This window comes from Dicentrarchus labrax, unplaced genomic scaffold (assembly GCF_905237075.1).
Source record: "Dicentrarchus labrax unplaced genomic scaffold, dlabrax2021, whole genome shotgun sequence".
Classification (NCBI taxonomy): domain Eukaryota; kingdom Metazoa; phylum Chordata; class Actinopteri; family Moronidae; genus Dicentrarchus; species Dicentrarchus labrax.
The window spans coordinates 751,924-769,916 of NW_026136853.1; the positions used below are offsets into that span (position 1 = coordinate 751,924).

At 43.8% G+C, this 17,993-nt stretch overlaps 2 protein-coding genes and 1 long non-coding RNA gene across 3 annotated transcripts in view; 1 reads left to right on the forward strand and 2 right to left on the reverse strand.

The window, feature by feature from the left end:
• On the reverse strand, window positions 1–8,219 carry dnajc1 (DnaJ (Hsp40) homolog, subfamily C, member 1). Its single transcript, XM_051394481.1, has 12 exons — window positions 7,967–8,219; window positions 6,847–6,948; window positions 5,741–5,787; window positions 4,903–5,068; window positions 4,704–4,801; window positions 4,533–4,626; window positions 4,368–4,452; window positions 4,118–4,281; window positions 3,881–4,000; window positions 2,828–2,876; window positions 498–892; window positions 1–392 (listed from the first exon to the last, which is right to left on the reverse strand). Exons 1-12 carry the CDS (start codon window positions 8,123–8,125, stop codon window positions 324–326), a joined length of 1,548 nt encoding a protein of 515 aa, XP_051250441.1. The 5' UTR covers window positions 8,126–8,219; the 3' UTR covers window positions 1–323.
• LOC127360194 (uncharacterized) overlaps window positions 5,292–17,993 on the forward strand; it is a 21,284-nt gene continuing 8,582 nt past the window's right edge. Inside the window, exon 1 of the long non-coding RNA XR_007883334.1 lies at window positions 5,292–5,935. This is a non-coding gene — a long non-coding RNA (uncharacterized LOC127360194). The remainder of the gene's footprint in view (window positions 5,936–17,993) is intronic.
• The window catches only part of LOC127360186 (cadherin-7-like), a 25,033-nt gene continuing 23,731 nt past the window's right edge, over window positions 16,692–17,993 (reverse strand). The window contains exons 11-12 of the mRNA XM_051394480.1: window positions 17,476–17,718; window positions 16,692–17,229 (exon numbers count right to left, since the gene is read on the reverse strand). Of these exons, the coding sequence (XP_051250440.1) occupies window positions 16,745–17,229; window positions 17,476–17,718 (728 nt within the window). The 3' untranslated portion in view covers window positions 16,692–16,744. The remainder of the gene's footprint in view (window positions 17,230–17,475; window positions 17,719–17,993) is intronic.

The following is a 17,993-nucleotide window of genomic DNA, read 5'->3' on the forward strand; positions in this document are numbered from 1 at the left end:
TGATAATAAATACTTTTTATTGATCAGTTGAACAGAAGTTGATTGACAGCATGCTGAACAGAGCTAAGGCACATGAAGCTGTGAGGTCAGAGGTCAGGTGGCTTCAGACGAGTCACCGGCATCCTTTGACACAAGTTATAAAAACACACCTGAGCAGGTGAGAAGCCACCTCACTCGTATAAAAAACACTAATTATAAGTCAGTCCAATCAGGAGGCAGCTCACCTGGACAGAAACATTTTAACCAGACAGGTCAAATGGTCGTTCACCTGTCAGAGGAGTCACCCTTCAGGACGAGGCGGAGTCAGGGGTCACGACCGTTGATCAGTTTTTGGCCTGTTTCCTCTTTTGGACGAGCTCTGCCAACATCTTATAACGAATCATACACTCCTCCTGAAAAACAGATCAATCATTTGATAATCAGTTTATTAATAATCTAACAATCATTTCACCTGGTCGTCTACCTGCCAGGTGGACAGACAGGTGGACTATCCTCACCTTTGTCTTCCCAGGGACCACTTTGGCGATGCGGTCCCAACGTTCTGGGGTTCCTCGGGGGAACTGTTGCAGAGCGAGTTCCAGCAGTTTCTGCTGGTTCTGAGTCCAGACGGCAGGGTCCGCCTTCTCCCTACTCTCCTGAGGCTCCGCCTCCTCTTCCTCCACCGCTGTCGGGTCAAAATCTTTCTGCCGACGACTTCTGATCTTCACCTCCCCCCCTTCTGCTACCACCAACTTCCTGCTCCTCCTCCTGACCACTGCAGCTGCCTCTTCCTCCTCCTCTTCCTGCTCCTCTTCACAGGTTCCACCCCCTCTCTGACTCATCACACTGTCAGCAACAGGAAGTGACCTCACAGGAAGAAGAGGTCCTTTCAGCTCCGACAGCTTTACCAGACCTGAAACACAGACAACACCAAAGTGAACGTAACCTGTCAATGGAACCGGATACTGAGTGTGGAACCAGATACCGACAGTGGAACCAGACACTAACAGTGTAACCAGATACTGACAGTGGAACCAGACGCTAACAGTGGGACCAAACAATGACAATGGAACCAGACAGTGACAGAGGAACCGGATACTGACAGTGGAACCAGACAATGGCAATGGAACCAGACACTGACAGAGGAACCAGACAATGGCAATGGAACCAGACACTGACAGAGGAACCGAATACTGACAGTGGAACCAGACACTGACAGCGGAACCGAATACGGACAGTGGAACCAGACAATTACAGTTAAACCAGACACTGACAGTGGAACCAGATACTGACAGTGGAACCAGATACTGACAGTGGAACCAGACAATGACAGAGGAACCACACAATGACAGAGGAACCACACAATGACAGAGGAACCGGATACTGACAGTGGAACCAGACAATGAAAGTGGAACCAGACACTGACAGTGGAACCAGACACTGACAGTGGAACCAGACACTGACAGTGGAACCAGAAAATGACAATGGAACCAGACACTGACAGAAGAACCGGATACTGACAGTGGAATCAGATACTGACAGTGGAATCAGATACTGACAGTGGAATCGGATCGGATACTGACAGAAGAACCGGATACTGACAGTGGAATCAGATACTGACAGTGGAATCGGATACTGACAGTGGAATCGGATACTGACAGTGGAACCAGACACTGACAGTGGACACGGATACTGACAGTGGACACGGATACTGACAGTGGACACGGATACTGACAGTGGACACGGATACTGACAGTGGAAACAGACAGTGACAGTGGAACCAGACACTGACAGTGGAACCGGACAGTGACAGTGGAACCGGACAGTGACAGTGGAACCGGATACTGACAGTGGAACCGGATACTGACAGTGGAACCAGACAATGACAGTGGAACTAGACAGTGACAGAGGAACCAGATACTGACAGTGGAACCAGATACTGACAGTGGAACCAGACACTGACAGTGGAACCAGATACTGACAGTGGAACCAGATACTGACAGTGGAACCAGATACTGACAGTGGAACCAGACACTGACAGAGGAAATGGATACTGACAGAGGAACCAGATACTGACAGTGGAACCAGATACTGACAGTGGAACCAGACACTGACACTGGAACCAGACAGTGACACAGGGACCAGACAGTGACACAGGGACCAGACAGTGACACAGGGACCAGACAGTGACAGAGGAACCGGATACTGACAGAGGAACCAGATGCCGACAGTAAGGCTGCTCAATTAATCGAAATTTGATCATGAGTACAATTTTGGGGCCAAACGATCTCAAAACTAATAAAATCATGGGGAAACGATTTTTTTTTTCATTTGCTGTTGTGCAACGTTGTATAGAAAAAAGCTGTTGACAATGACAGTGGAACCAAATACTGACAGTGGAACCAGACAGTGACAGATGAACCGGATACTGACAGTGGAACCAGATACTGACAGAGGAAACTGATACTGACAGTGGAACCGGATACTGACAGAGGAACCGGATACTGACAGTGGAACCAGACAGTGACAGATGAACCGGATACTGACAGTGGAACCAGATACTGACAGAGGAAACTGATACTGACAGTGGAACCGGATACTGACAGAGGAACCGGATACTGACAGTGGAACCAGATACTGACAGTGGAACCAGATACTGACAGAGAAACCAGATACTGACAGACAAACCAGATACTGACAGACAAACCAGATACTGACAGAGAAACCAGATACTGACAGAGAAACCAGATACTGACAGTGGAAACGGATACTGACAGTGGAACCAGATACTGACAGTGGAACCAGATACTGACAGTAGAACGTACAGTAGAACGAATGTAGAGGGTACCTGAGGTGTGGCTCACGTTGTCTTTCATCTGTTTGACTTTAGTCGTCACCTGTTGAAGAAAATATTCAGTCAGTTTCTTATGTTAAAAAGGAACAGGAACATTTAATATTTGTCACGATGTCAAAATCTGAAAATAATCTTGTACTTGGCCCCAAAAACCTCAGAGACTCACTGTCTAAAGATATAGTTACTCAAGATGGCATTACCTTGGCCTCTAGCACCACTGTCAGGAATCTCTGAGTTATCTTTGATCAGGACATGTCATTTAATTCCCATATAAAGCATACCTCTAGGACTGCCTTCTTTCCTTTACGTAATATTACAAGAATTAGACACATCCTGTCACAGACAGATGCAGAAAAACTAATCCATGCATTTGTTACTTCTAGACTGGATTACTGCAACTCTTTATTATCAGGCTGCCCCAATAAGTCCATTAAGACGCTCCAATTAATTCAGAACGCTGCAGCACGAGTACTGACAGGAACTAGGCAAAGAGATCACATCTCTCCTGTACTAGCTTCCCTGCACTGGCTCCCTGTAAAATTTAGAATAGAATTTAAAATCCTCCTCATCACCTACAAAGCTCTTCATGGTCAGGCTCCTTCGTATCTTAAAGAGCTAGAGTAAGAGTTAAGAGTAGGCTTAAGACGTTCCATTTTGATAAAGCTTATAGTTAGGGCTGGCTCAGGTGAGTCCTGAACCATCCTCTATTTGAAAAGTGTCTGCAGCGGCCCAGGGTTCGAATCCAACCTGCGGCCCTTTGCTGCGTGTCATCCCCTATCTCTGTCCCCCTTTCCTGTCCCCCTTTCCTGTCTCCCTTTCCTGTCTCCCTTTCCTGTCTATCTTCAGCTGTCTCTATCATAAAGGCAATAAAAGCCCCAAAGATACTTAACAAAAACAAATAAAATTGAATTGAATTGGATTGGTAAACTGACAGACTGAGGTGGTGGTTCACATTCATTCGACTTGATTCTATCGCGGGACTGAATGAACACGATATCCAGTATGATGCCAACTGAAGTGGTTTGAAACTAGTTTAAACATACTTACATCTGTCACTGATCGTCCCAGTTCTTGAGCGATCTTCTCCCAGCGACCCGGAGACCCTCCAGGGAACTTAACCATCAGCCTGCTGAGGAGGCTGAGCTCGTCATCCGTCCAGTCTGCAGCCTGAGGACATAAACACAGAAACTGTGACATCACCCAGGTGTCTGACCTGCAGCCTGAGGACATTCAGTCTGATCAATTCGTACCTCAGTAAGACGTCGGATCGGATCAACAACATACCTTCTTCTTTGCGGCTCTACGATCCTGCAGCCAGTCATCCATCTGGTCTTCAATCTCCTCGATGGAGGTCGTCTGGTCATAACTCTGGAAGTTCAGGTTATCTGACGATGGCTCATAAACAGGAAACTCCACCTTCGGCTTTTTGACCTTCGGTCTCTTCTCTCCTTAACAAACAGCAGACAGGAAGTTAAACTAGAGTTCTGACAGCAAGTACAGCTGCCTGAAGGTAAATGATGTAATAATTGTTTACTTGGGGCAACTTCCTGTTCAGCTTCAGCTTCTTCTCTCTGCTGCTGCTTCATCTGCTGGTAGTCCTCATAGTACTGCTTCACCTCCTGAAACACACAGAGACCAGAACTCAGACCAGAGACCAGACACCAGGACAGATAAGAGACCAGGACTCAACTGCTACTACCTGGACGGTCTGCGGCAGGTTTTTGATGGACAGGTAAAGCCAGATACTCAGCTTCAGAGGGAGGATGTCCTGCCAGTGAGGTCGGTCCTGAACTCTAAAACAACAAACAAACGATAACAAACACCAACAAACCAAGAAAACAGGAAGTCATAGATGATGTCATAGTTGTACCTCTCGGTCCGGTCCTGGCCGATGCACCTGAGGTCCTCTGCAGGTCTGGAGCTCAGCTTCTTCTTCTTCTCTTTCTTCTTCTTACTCAGCAGCTCGTCCTGGAAACATCATGATCAGATCACATGATTGGCTGTCTACATATGTGCTGTGTTCTGATTGGCTGTCTACATATCTGCTGTGTTCTGATTGGCTGTCTCACCAGTTGCTTCTCGAGGTATATGGACCAGATGACAGCATAGTGGCCCACAGTGAGGATGACAAAGAGGAGGAAGGCCAGCTCAGCATTACTCATCTTCCTCACTCGTCTGTAGTAGAAGACCGGCTGCCGCCAATCAGGAAGTCCATTCACCAGGATGTCATCATATCTGCAGCCAAATTGTATTTATAGTACAAATTACAATCTATAAGCTACTCAGAGTGACCAGAGGTCTTTGGACTGGTTACAGGTGATTAGCGACTGGTTACAGAGGTCCAAGGACTGGTTACAGAGGTCTAGGGACTGGTTACAGAGGTCTAGGGACAGGTAACATATGATTAGGGACTGGTTACAGGGGTCTGGGGACTGGTTACAGATGATTGGGGACTGGTTACAGAGGTCTAGGGACTAGTTACGTAGGTCTAGGGACTGGTTACAGATGATTGGGGACTGGTTACAGAGGTCTAGGGACTGGTTATGTAGGTCTAGGGACTGGTTACAGATGGTTGGGGACTGGTGACAGAGGTCTAAGGACTGGTTACAGAGGTCAAGGGACTTGTTACAGAAGTCTAGAGACTTGTTACAGAAGACTAGGGACTGGTTACAGAGGTCTAAGGACTGGTTACGTAAGTCTAGGGACTGTTTACAGAGGTCAAGGGACTGGTTACAAAAGTCTAGGGACTGGTTACAGAGGTCTAGGGACTGGTTACATAAGTCTAGGGACTGGTTACAGAGGTCTAGAGACTGGTTACAGAAATCTAGGGACTGGTTGTGGAGTTCTAGTGGCAGACGTGCAGCTCTGTCCTCTAATTGCCTGAGAGCTAGGTGTATGTACACTCACTTGCGTCGTCTCTCTTCGTCCTTCAGGACTTCATAGATGGCGACCAGCTGAAAATCATAGCACAGACTCAGAGTGATTTACACTGGTGGTGATCTGTTGATGTGATTGATAATTCAATTCAATTCAATTCAATTTCATTTGTATAGCGCCAATTCATAACAGAAGTTATCTCAGGATACTTTTCAAATAGAGCAGGTCTAGACCGAACTCCTTATAACATTATTTATAGAGACCCAACAGTACCACCATGAGCAAGACCTTGGCGACAAGGGCAAGGAAAAACTGCCTGTTAAAAGGCAGAAACCTAGGACAGATCCTCCGGCTCTAGGTGGGTGGTCGTCTGTCTCGACCAGTTGGGGTGAGAGAGAGAGAGAGAGAGAGAGAGACAGACAGGTGCACAGAAACAACAGTATTGGCAATGGCAATCTAGCAGGACCATGGCAGGAGGCTCCACCAGGATTGATAAGAACCTGCGAGACGAGAAAGCACAAGAACTCCGGGGAAGAAGTGGAACTAATAATAATAATAGAACAGGAGCCAGAGCCTTCAGCTACCAAGCTCCTCTCCTGTGGAACCAGCTTCCAGTTGTGGTTCGGGAGGCAGACACCCTCACCACATTCAAGAGTAGGCTTAAGACATTCCTCTTTGATAAAGCTTATAGTTAGGGCTGGATCAGGTGAGTCCTGAACCATCCCTTAGTTATGCTGCTATAGGCCTAGACTATCGGGGGATTTCCCATGGTGCACTGAGCCTCTCTCTCTCTCTCTCTCTCTCTCTCATGAATCGGTGCTATACAAATAAAACGGAAGTGAAAAATTTAATTAACTTATCAGAGAAACAAGCTGAGCTAACGTTAGCATTAGCTCGGCTCACAGCCCCTCCAGGACATCCTTTGTCTGTCCAACAGTTAGTGGTTTTAATCAGAGGGTCTGTTTGTGTTGGAGAGGAGGAGACCTCTGTGGATCATTGGGCTCCCGGTAGAAACCTCCTGAACCATGAACACTGAAGGAATCCTAACCTGGAGAAGCTGACTGCAATGACGCCAATGGTGGTGAAGACAACAACTCCCATGATCCCACGTTGTGTGTAGTGTGTGTGTTTCTGACCTGTCTGAACTGAGTTTCAGCATTTTCATCTTTGTTCTTGTCAGGATGCAGAATTAGAGACAGCCGTCGATACGCCTTCTTTATCTCTGCTGCTGACGCATCCTAAGACAGACAGACGGTTCACATCCTTATTGATCAGTTATTGGTTCTTCATGCAGACCCTCAGTCCACAACCACAACAAATGCCAGTTGTCTTCTGATAGGCCGACTGCAGTCTGCTGAGGAGCAGCACCAACCAGAGGTGGTGTAGCTCAGCTGTCCTGTCAGGGGACTCTGGTGGGCAGTGTCGGTCTGTAGTTAAGCCGGTTTGGACTGCCAGCAGGACCACTGGATCCAGCTCCCACTCTGTTAGCAGCAGTTAGCTAATGAATTAGTATTATTTCATTATTCTGCAGGGACTCTGTACAGTAGATGGTGACAGTTATTAGTAATGAATTAGTATTATTTCATTAATCTGCAGGGACTCTGTACAGTAGATGGTGACAGTTATTAGTAATGAATTAGTATTATTTCATTCATCTGCAGGGACTCTGTACAGTAGATGGTGACAGTTATTAGTAATGAATTAGTATTATTTCATTATTCTGCAGGGACTCTGTACAGTAGATGGTGACAGTTATTAGTAATGAATTAGTATTATTTCATTATTCTGCAGGGACTCTGTACAGTAGATGGTGACAGTTATTAGTAATGAGTTAGTATTATTTCATTATTCTGCAGGGACTCTGTACAGTAGATGGTGACAGTTATTAGTAATGAATTAGTATTATTTCATTAATCTGCAGGGACTCTGTACAGTAGATGGTGACAGTTATTAGTAATGAATTAGTATTATTTCATTATTCTGCAGGGACTCTGTACAGTAGATGGTGACAGTTATTAGTAATGAATTAGTATTATTTCATTATTCTGCAGGGACTCTGTACAGTGGACAGATTTCAGAGACATCACTGTAAAAGTAACGTTCCACAGAAAATAAAGAGAGACAGATTGTCCACATTCAGCACACTTACTAACCACACAGCGTGTGTGTGTGTGTGTGTGTGTGTGTGTGACCGTCAGCTGTTAGCATTAGCATCCAGCTAGCGGTTACCATGGAGACATTAGCATTAGCACGGACCTGGTCCAGGGAAAGGAACTGGTAGAAGGTCTCCGGGATCTCCTCCACCAGGTCCAGTAGCTCCAGATCCGCGTCCCAGGCGGTCAGAGGGGGGACCGAGGAGACCAGGAGGGTCAGGCAGACCAACAGGGACCCGCACGGACCCGCACAGACCCCCATCACCGACAAATCGTTTCAATATGTGACAAAAATAAACGACCCGGGTCTACAGCAGTCCGTGAGCCAGCTCAGCGACCGACCGACCCGGAAACACTGCAGGCCACATCCGGGTTACACCTTCAGAATAAAAGTCTTGTATGTGAGACCTCCAGCGACTCTTGCAGGAGGTTGAGAGAACTACAGACTGAAGAACGATCAATAATATTTACAGTTTTTCTCAGTCGCTTTGGTACATTTCTCGAATCATCCTCGACATTTGCAAAACAGTAAGTGCATTTCTCAAAACAATTCGTACAAATAGCAAAACACCATGGATTACCTGCAAAAGCCACTCTCTTGCTCAAAATCCTAAATTCATCTCTCAAAAGTAAATATCCATGTCAATGAACATGTCAGTGCCATCAGAATGACAAGTCCTTGTGTCATTGTGTTAGGATAAGACAGTCAAATTGCTTGCTTCATGTTGTCAATATAACGGTGTACCCTGGAGGGATGTTCTGATGTAAACTATGGCTACATGTTAACAATGAATCTTCAATAAATACTACAGTTAGTCATGGAGTTCCACAAGGTTCTGTACTTGGACCAATACTATTTACTTTATATATGCTCCCTTTAGGGAACATTATTAGGAATCACTCCATTAACTTTTACTGTTATGCAGATTCAATTCAATTCAATTTAATTTTATTTGTATAGCGCCAATTCATAACAGAAGATCCTGAGATAACAGGACACTTTTCAAATAGAGCAGGTCTAGACCGAACTCTTTAAAACATTAATTACAGAGACCCAACAGTACCACCATGAGCAAGCACTTGGTGACAAGGGCAAGGAAAAACTGCCTGTTAAAAGGCAGAAACCTAGGACAGATCCTTCGGCTCTAGGTGGGTGGTCGTCTGTCTCGACCAGTTGAGGAGGAGAGAGAGAGAGAGAGAGAGAGAGAGAGAGAGACAGACAGACAGACAGGTGCACAGTAACAACAGTATTGGCAATGGCAATCTAGCAGGACCATGGCAGGAGGCTCCACCAGGATCAAGAAGTGAAGTTAGTAACATGCATTAATGGAACATGAATGAGTGCAGAAAGAGAGAGGAAGAGAGGAGCTCAGTGCACCATGGGAAATCCCCCGATAGTCTAGGCCTATAGTAGCATAACTAAGGGATGGTTCAGGACTCACCTGATCCAGCCCTAACTATAAGCTTTATCAAAGAGGAATGTCTTAAGCCTACTCTTGAATGTGGTGAGGGTGTCTGCCTCTCGAACCACAACTGGAAGCTGGTTCCACAGGAGAGGAGCTTGGTAACTGAAGGCTCTGGCTCCTGTTCTACTTTTAGAGACTATAGGAACCACAAGTAGCCCAGCATTCAGAGAACGTAGTGTTCTAGTGGGGTAATAGGGTACTATGAGCTCTTTAAGATATGAAGGGGCCTGACCATGAAGAGCTTTATAGGTGAGGAGGAGGATTTTAAATTCTATTCTACATTTTACAGGGAGCCAGTGCAGAGAAGCTAGTACAGGAGAGATGTGATCTCTTTTTCTAGTTCCTGTCAGTACTCGTGCTGCAGCGTTCTGAATTAATTGGAGCGTTTTAATGGATTTATTGGGGCAACCTGATAATAAAGAGTTGCAGTAATCCAGCCTTGAAGTAACAAATGCATGGATTAGTTTTTCTGCATCTGTCTGTGATAGAATGTGTCTAATTTTTGTAATATTATGTAAATGAAAGAAGGCAGTCCTAGAGGTCTGCTTTATGTGGGAGTTAAATGACAAATCCTGATCAAAGATAACTCCAAGATTCCTGACAGTGGTGCTAGAGGCCAAGGTAATGCCATCTAGAGTAACTATATCTTTAGACAGTGAGTCTCTAAGGTTTTTGGGGCCAAGAACAAGAACTTCGTTTTTTTAACATCAGAAGATTGCAGCTCATCCAGGATTTTATGTCCTTAAGACATGTTTGTAATTTAGATAATTGATTAATTTCATCGGGCTTGATCGATAGATATAACTGCGTATCATCTGCATAACAGTGAAAGTTAATGGAGTGATTCCTAATAATGTTGCCTAAAGGGAGCATATATATAGTAAATTGTATTGGTCCAAGTACAGAACCTTGTGGAACTCCATGACTAACTGTAGTATTTATTGAAGAATCATCGTTAACATGTACAAATTGCGAACAATCTGATAAATATGACTTAAACCAGCTTAGTGCGGTTCCTTTAATGCCAATTTGATGCTCAAGTCTCTGTAAAAGAATATTATGGTCAATGGTGTCAAATGCAGCACTAAGATCTAATAATACAAGTACAGAGACAAGTCCATTGTCAGAAGCAATCAGAAGGTCATTATTAACTTTAACCAGAGCTGTCTCTGTGCTATGATGAACTCTAAATCCTAACTGAAAATCCTCAAATAAACTATTGTTATGTAGAAAGTCACACAACTCTTTGGCGACTACCTTCTCCAGAATCTTAAAGAGGAAGGGCAGGTTAGAGATTGGTCTATAGTTAGCTAAAACCCCTGGGTCAAGAGTGGGCTTTTTAAGAAGGAGTTTAATTACAGCTACTTTAAAGGACTGTGGTACATATCCTGATAATAAAGAAAGATTAATCATATCCAGTAAAGAAGTGCCAATTAAGGGAACAACTTCTTTAAGCAGCCTAGTTGGGATCGGGTCTAACAGACAGGTTGATGGCTTCGATGAAGAAATTATTTAAGTTAACTGATGAAGATCGATAGCAGAAAAACAGTCTAAATATATATCTAAGTTTACATAAGTCCCTGAACTTGGAGAGCCACTGATAGCTGTTGATGGCAGTTGGTGATTAATTTTCTCTCTAATAGTAATAATTTTATTATAGAAGAAGCTCATGAAGTTGTTGCTACTTAAGTTTATGGGGATATGTGGCTCAATAGAGCTGTGGCTCTGTGTCAGCCTGGCTACAGTGCTAAAGAGGAACCTAGGGTTATTCTTATTTTCTTCTATTAGTGCTGAGTAATAGGCTCCTCTGGCATTACGGAGGGCCTTTCTATAGGTTTTAAGATTATCTTGCCAAATTGAGTGATATTCTGATAATTTGGAGGAGCGCCATTTCCTTTCAGATTTCCTAGCTATTTGCTTTAACTGGCGGGTTTGGTGGTTATACCAAGGTGCTAGTCTCCTATGTTTTAATAATTTCCTTTTTATAGGAGCGATAGAGTCTAATGTTGATCGTAGTGAGCCTGCAGCACTATCAACAAGATTATCAATTTCAGAGGGACTAAAGTCATTATAGGACTCTGTTAAATTCAGACCTGGCATTGAATTAAACACTGAAGGAATCTCCTCCTTAAATTTAGCTACAGCACTGTCAGATAGACATCTGCTGTAGGAAGTTTTGCCTAATGGCTTATAATCTAATAGTATGAATTCAAAAGTTATTAAATAATGGTCAGATAGGAAAGGATTATGTGGGAAGACTATTAAATGTTCAATATCAATGCCATATGATAGAGCGAGGTCAAGAGTGTGATTAAAACAATGAGTTGGTTTATTTACACTCTGACAGAAGCCAATTGAGTCTATTAATGATATAAATGCATTACTAAGACTGTCATTGTCAACATCCACATGAATATTAAAATCACCTACAATAATTACTTTATCTGATTTAAGGACTAAACTTGATAAAAACTCAGAGAATTCAGATATAAAATCAGAGTACTGTCCAGGAGCGCGGTACACTATAACAAATAGAACTGGCTGCAGTGTTTTCCAGTTTGGGTGAGAAAGACTAAGAACAAGGCTTTCAAATGAATTATAATTTAGTTTAGGTTTAGGGTCCATTAAAACGCTCGAATCATATATGGCTGCCACTCCACCTCCTCAGCCAGTGCCTCGAGGAATGTTAGTATTAATATGACTGGGTGGGGGGGTGGATTCATTTAGGCTAACATACTCCTCGTGGGACAACCAGGTCTCAGTAAGCCAAAGTAAGTCAATATCATAATCTGATATTAATTCATTCACTAAAACAGCTTTAGAGTATAGAGACCTGATATTTAACAGCCCACATTTCATTCTCTTATTTTGTGCTACTGAGGAGTTAGTTTTAATTTTTATTAGATTTTTATGTTGAACTCCTCTGTTTTTTATTTCTTTAAATAATTTCAGTGGTCAGGGGACAGACACAGTCTCTATGGGGTTTTGGGTGGGTGACTGTTCTAAGGAAAGAGCAGAGAAGTGTGTAAGACAGCAGCTCTGCTTCCTGGTCCCAACTCTGGACTGCCAGGTTTTAGAAATAAACAACCATGTGTAAACGCAACGCAGTTTGGAAAGAAAGGGAGAAAACAGGATAGAGTAACACGGCGGATATCGCTCATATTGCTCATATCACTCGGCCTACTTTTTTATTTTATTTTTTTGACGACGTAGTTAAGGCGGCAGGCGTGTGTTAATAATAATAATAATACATTAAATTATTAGAGGCGCCTCTCTGGGCACTCGAGGACACCGTACAACACAAAAAAAAAAAAACAGCAAGAAATAAGAAACAGATAAGAAAAGACAATGTAGATGGTTAAGTGGGGTAGGCAGTTCTGAATAGGTGAGTTTTTAATCTTGATTTGAAGAGTGTGAGAGAGTCCAGGTTCCTGAGGTCCGGTGGGAGTGAGTTCCAGAGTTGGGGGGCAGAGCGGCTGAAAGCCCTGCTCCCCATGGTGACGAGGCGGGCGGGAGGGACAGAGAGGTGGACAGAGGAGGCAGATCTGAGGGAACGGGAAGGGTTGGCGATGTGGAGGAGTTCGGACAGATAAGGAGGGGAGAGGTTGTGGATGGCCTTGAACGTGAATAGGAGGATTTTGAAGTCAATGCGGAGTTTTACCAGGAGCCAGTGGAGTTGCTGTCTTAGCTGCAAAGTGCTGCGGGAAACCCTGACACAGTTGTTCTCCCAACATTTGGCTGCACCCTTCGACCAGCCTCGGCCATTGTAAGCCCATGATTGAGAACATGGTCTACAAGTGTGGCTCTTATCTCATCAGGAACGCGCATATGTCCTCGGCCTCTTCTGCCTCTTCCTCTGTTTTGCCTCCCAACTCCTCCGCCACGCAGCCTCACTCCTCTTCCTCTTCTTCTTCTCTCTGGCTGTTGACCCCGTCGGAATTCTTCGTCCTTCCATTGTCAGAAATTGTAACATTGTGTTGTGCTCCGGCTACATATATACTTGCCAGTTGATTGATTTGTTAGAGAAAGTCAAGATTCACCTGGGAGCAATTTACCAATTCAGGACAGATTTAGAAAAAAAGTCTAATGGAAATGTATAGAAATATGCTTGACATATTATGACAACGTGTTCAACCATTTACATAATCAATTGATAATGTAGAAAACAGCAGAGAATTGTACATAATCATTTGCATGGATGTACCAAAGCATTTGCAACTTTTTCAAAGAAATGAGAATCTGCTTCTTTGATGTGCACAAGTGACACAATGATGTGAAGATTGAACAGGTAGTTTGAGAATTTCAATTCTGGCCTGAGAAATTTACCAAAGCGATTGAGAAAAACTGTAATAACAGTAGTTATATTTAAATGTGATCGTTTATTGAATATTTATTGAATATAAACTCAACAAACACAAACTAAACGAATCTCAGGATAAATATATAAACAATTATCATTATTATTATTATTATTATTATTATAGTTTAGCTTTATATATTTTCAGGGACAGAGCATATCAAATATAGATCTTTGTTTGTTGTTTATAAACAAATTAAGGGTGTGTGTGTGTGTGTGTGTGTGTGTGTGTATGTTTACGTGAGAGATGGACAACACAGTTTTTATGACTTGTTAGTTGTTGTTTGTCTCTTTCTCTCTGTCCTGTGATGATGAAACTCTTCATTGTGTGTCATCATCATGAACTGACTGATGATGTCACATGTCACCATGACTACAGTGTGTGAACAACCAATCACATCTGTTTAAAGTGCCTCAGCAAAAACTCAGACTGGAAACAACAACCTACAGCAGGGGTGTCCAACTCAATCACAGAGAGGGCCAAAATTAAGACCGAGTTTCAGTTTGATTCAGTTTTATTTGTATAGCACCAATTCATAACAGAAGTTATCTCAGGACACTATTCAAATAGAGCAGGTTTAGACCGAACTCCTTATAACATTATTTACAGAGTCCCAGTAGTTCCTACCATGAGCAAGGCCTTGGAGACATTTTTAGAACGTCTTCAAACATCTTCAGAATGTCTTCAAAACGTTTTCAGAGCATCTTCAGAACAGTTTCAGAACGGTTTCAGAACATCTTCATCAGAACAGCTTCAGGACATCTTCAGACGTCTTCAGAGCGTCTTCAGAACATTTTCAGAACATCTTCAGCTGTGACGGCTGGTGGAGATTTTGGGTGGGTGGGCTTACAAATGCATTACACTCATCAATACCTCACACAGCAGCAACAGCAGCAACAGCAGCATCACATCAAGTTACAGCAACAACATTGTATATTTTGTTATAGCAAGGGCTCTATGGCAACACTGGGCAGACATACCCAAAAGAGTGACCTGATGCCAAAAAAAACTATCTCTCTCTGTGTCTGTCTCTCTCTCTCCTCTGTACACATCAGCTCATGCCAATTGTGCTACAACTACATTATAGAAAAGTACCTGCAACAATTTACAACACCGTGTACCAGAAATAAATCTATAAAACCAAAGCAAAAATAAATATTTGTAGGAGAGAGTTGTTTCAGAGCTTGGGCATACTTTATTTAAAATGCCGCTCACATCGACGGCCTTTCTGTGACGCAAACAGGTTAATCACCATGTCAAACTCCACACTACTGTACCTCACCATCAGCTCACCTTTCAGTTTCTCCCTGCAAATCATTGGGTAATGTGCACATGCAAAGACAACAAGTGCCTGGCTTTCTCAAAGTGAGCCTTTGACTTCTCGACCATTAAGTCACAGCACTGAGCGGCTACTGACACATTATCAGAGCGCCGCATCCTGCGAGGCGTTACAGTGTCTGCATCTGGATGTGGCTGATTGTCATCTGTGGTCAGCAGTTCAGATATGGAGCACGAAAAGTTCTCCAGGCCCTGTCTCGTTTTAAGAGAATCTGTGGTCTTAGACGTGTACTTGGCAACCTGTGTGTTTGACAGGTGATCGGCTGATTGACTGTCTAAAAAAGAGAACTGGTCGCCGCTGGAGTGAAGTGGGAGATTCGTCGGACCCCCGCAGGGCGAGCTTGTCCCCACCACAAAATGTAATACAGTCCACAATCTGTGATAGTGAATGCCTGGTTTACTTTACCCAGCAATGACCACTTTACGCTCTTTCCAATGTGGCTCCTGCTGCATTCATATTTCCTAATTTTGTCGGATAAATATTTCAAATCCTCAATTCCTTGTTGGGTCCAAACTGTGTCTCCTCCAAAAAGTAAACATGGGAAACAGAAAAGTGAATTCCTAGCTACACTTGCTGTTAGCCAGTCCATTAGCTGAAACCACGTAACACAAAATTACGATTTTGTCGTTTGTACTTTTGTGTTATTTGAACATCGTTTCGATGTGTTCCCAATCTCTGTACTTCCAATTTTTCCTCCAAAGAAAATTGATTAGAAAATAATAATCCACCTCGTTCATGCTAATGCTAACGCCCGCCTTACTACGAACCGGCCTCACTGTACTGTAGATACTGCGCTATGATTGGTCGAAGGTCACTGTATTGTAGCTACTGCGCTGTGATTGGTCGAAGGTCAGCCTTTGGGCTGAAGGAATTTAGCCCAAATGGACAGCATATGAAGGGGGCGTGTCAGGACACCTGTCAATCAAAAGTGAATGGAAGCTTACACTACTGTGCTTGGGCTGAATACATTTTGCCCATTCACAGGAAAAAACCCAAGATATATCATATATCCTGGGTTGTTTCTGTCACTTTTTGGTGCTGTTGCTTCTCTAGGTTCTACCAAAATTCAAAACAATATGTTCCAAGGTTTTTAATAATAGATTTTCATCTTACTGTAAAAGATAAGTGGGGCTTAGTGTTTTCAGAGCATCTTTAAAACAGCTTCAGAACAGCTTCAGAATGTCTTCAGAAAAGCTTCAGAACGTTTTCAGAGCAGCTTCAGAACATTTTCAGAACAGGTTCAGAACATTTTCAGAACAGCTTCAGAACGTTTTCAGAGTAGCTTCAGAACAGCTTCAGAACGTCTTTGGAACGTTTTCAGAGCATCTTCAGAACTTTTTCCTGTCCGACGGTGTTGACTTTGTGTTTTGTCTCTTTTCTTTCATATTACTCCTCCGACTTTCTGACCTCACATAAAAACATCATGTGACAGGAGACAGTGGACGATTTTGGGAGTGGCTCAGTATTTAAACAGTGGATCAATAATCAGTAATCAGTATTGAAGGTAGACAGTGTGAAGAGATCAAAACAGCAGTTTTTAGAATAAAGAATAACTTTATTATGAGAGATTGGACTCTGATCCTGATCCACACATGATCCAGATCTAGATCCAGTTCAGATAACAGAGGGATTAAAACAGGAAGTTCCCACTTTAACCATGCCCCCTGTACCTGCGGCATCCACACACCTGTCCTCTGCTGCAGTCTGACTGAAGGTTATCAGGCGTCCCCTCCTCCTTCATGGTGTCCATATAGGTCTGCGAGCTTCCTAAACCGTGGTCCCCACTCTTTCAAAAAGTCGTAGTTCTGCTCAGACCCTAACGAGTTTAATGAGCTGAGGGACTCCGCGGCCGACCCGCTGCCCTCAAACGCATAAGTCTGCAGAGAGTCATAGGGGGGCGCTGTCAGGTCTAGGTCTGCCTCTTGCAGTCTGTCCCTGATGAACTCCTGGAACAGCTGGTTCTTGTCGGTCCTGTAATCCAGGGTTTTGCTGAGGAGTCCTGGTGGGTTCAGGTCGGGGTCTTGGTTGGTCTGGTTACTTTTGTTCAGGTGTCTCAGAGCAAATATGTCGAATGCCTCTGTGTCTTCCTCGCCTCCACCTTCATCGTCATAACGAACAATGTTCTCACGGATGTCACGCTCATCATCCATCATCAGAGGCTCCCTTCTCCTGCATCTGACAGCAATTGTTACCATGATGACACCTGAGGACACAGAAAGCCGGGGACAGCACTATGGTTAATTACATCCTTGTTGCTATAGTGATTGTAGGTGGTTGCTATCTTGATTGTGAGTGGTTGTTATGGTGTTTGTAGGTGGCTGTGAGGGTGTAAATGCTGATTGCTAGGCAATGCTGTGCATCTGCAGGTACGTTGCTGTTTCCTGTTTCCAGAGTGTATTTTCAGGTGAAGGTGAAAATGGGCGGACTCTCTGAGCTGATCAGGTCTCACCGAGCAGAGTGAGGATGCAGGTGAGGACTGCACTGGCCGTACCGAGGCCGAGCAGTGGCGATGGCCCCTGGCTGCAGGAGTGGCGGTTTCCAGTGACATCGCAGGCACAGACAGTGATGGACAGTGTGTTGGTGCTGCTGAGAGATGGACTGCTGCCATCTGAAATCACCACCGGCAGGAAGTGAACCAGCTGATCCCGCTGCAGAAAACCACTACGCTGAGTCAGAATAGATGCCGTGTTATCTGAGATGGACGGACAGGAAGAAACACCTTAGTGATGTCAGCAGCTTTTAGAATTGCTAGGGGCAGACTGGAGATCTGAAACTGTCAAAAGTAAACTTTTCTCCCTGTCTCACTTCCCTCATTAGTTTTACATTTTATTATATTTATATACATATATTTATATAAATATATATACACATAAATTTATATTATGGTTACAGGGGGGGGATAGAGTCTATACTGGTTCGGGAGGCAGACACCCTCTCCACATTTAAGAGTAGGCTTAAGATGTTCCT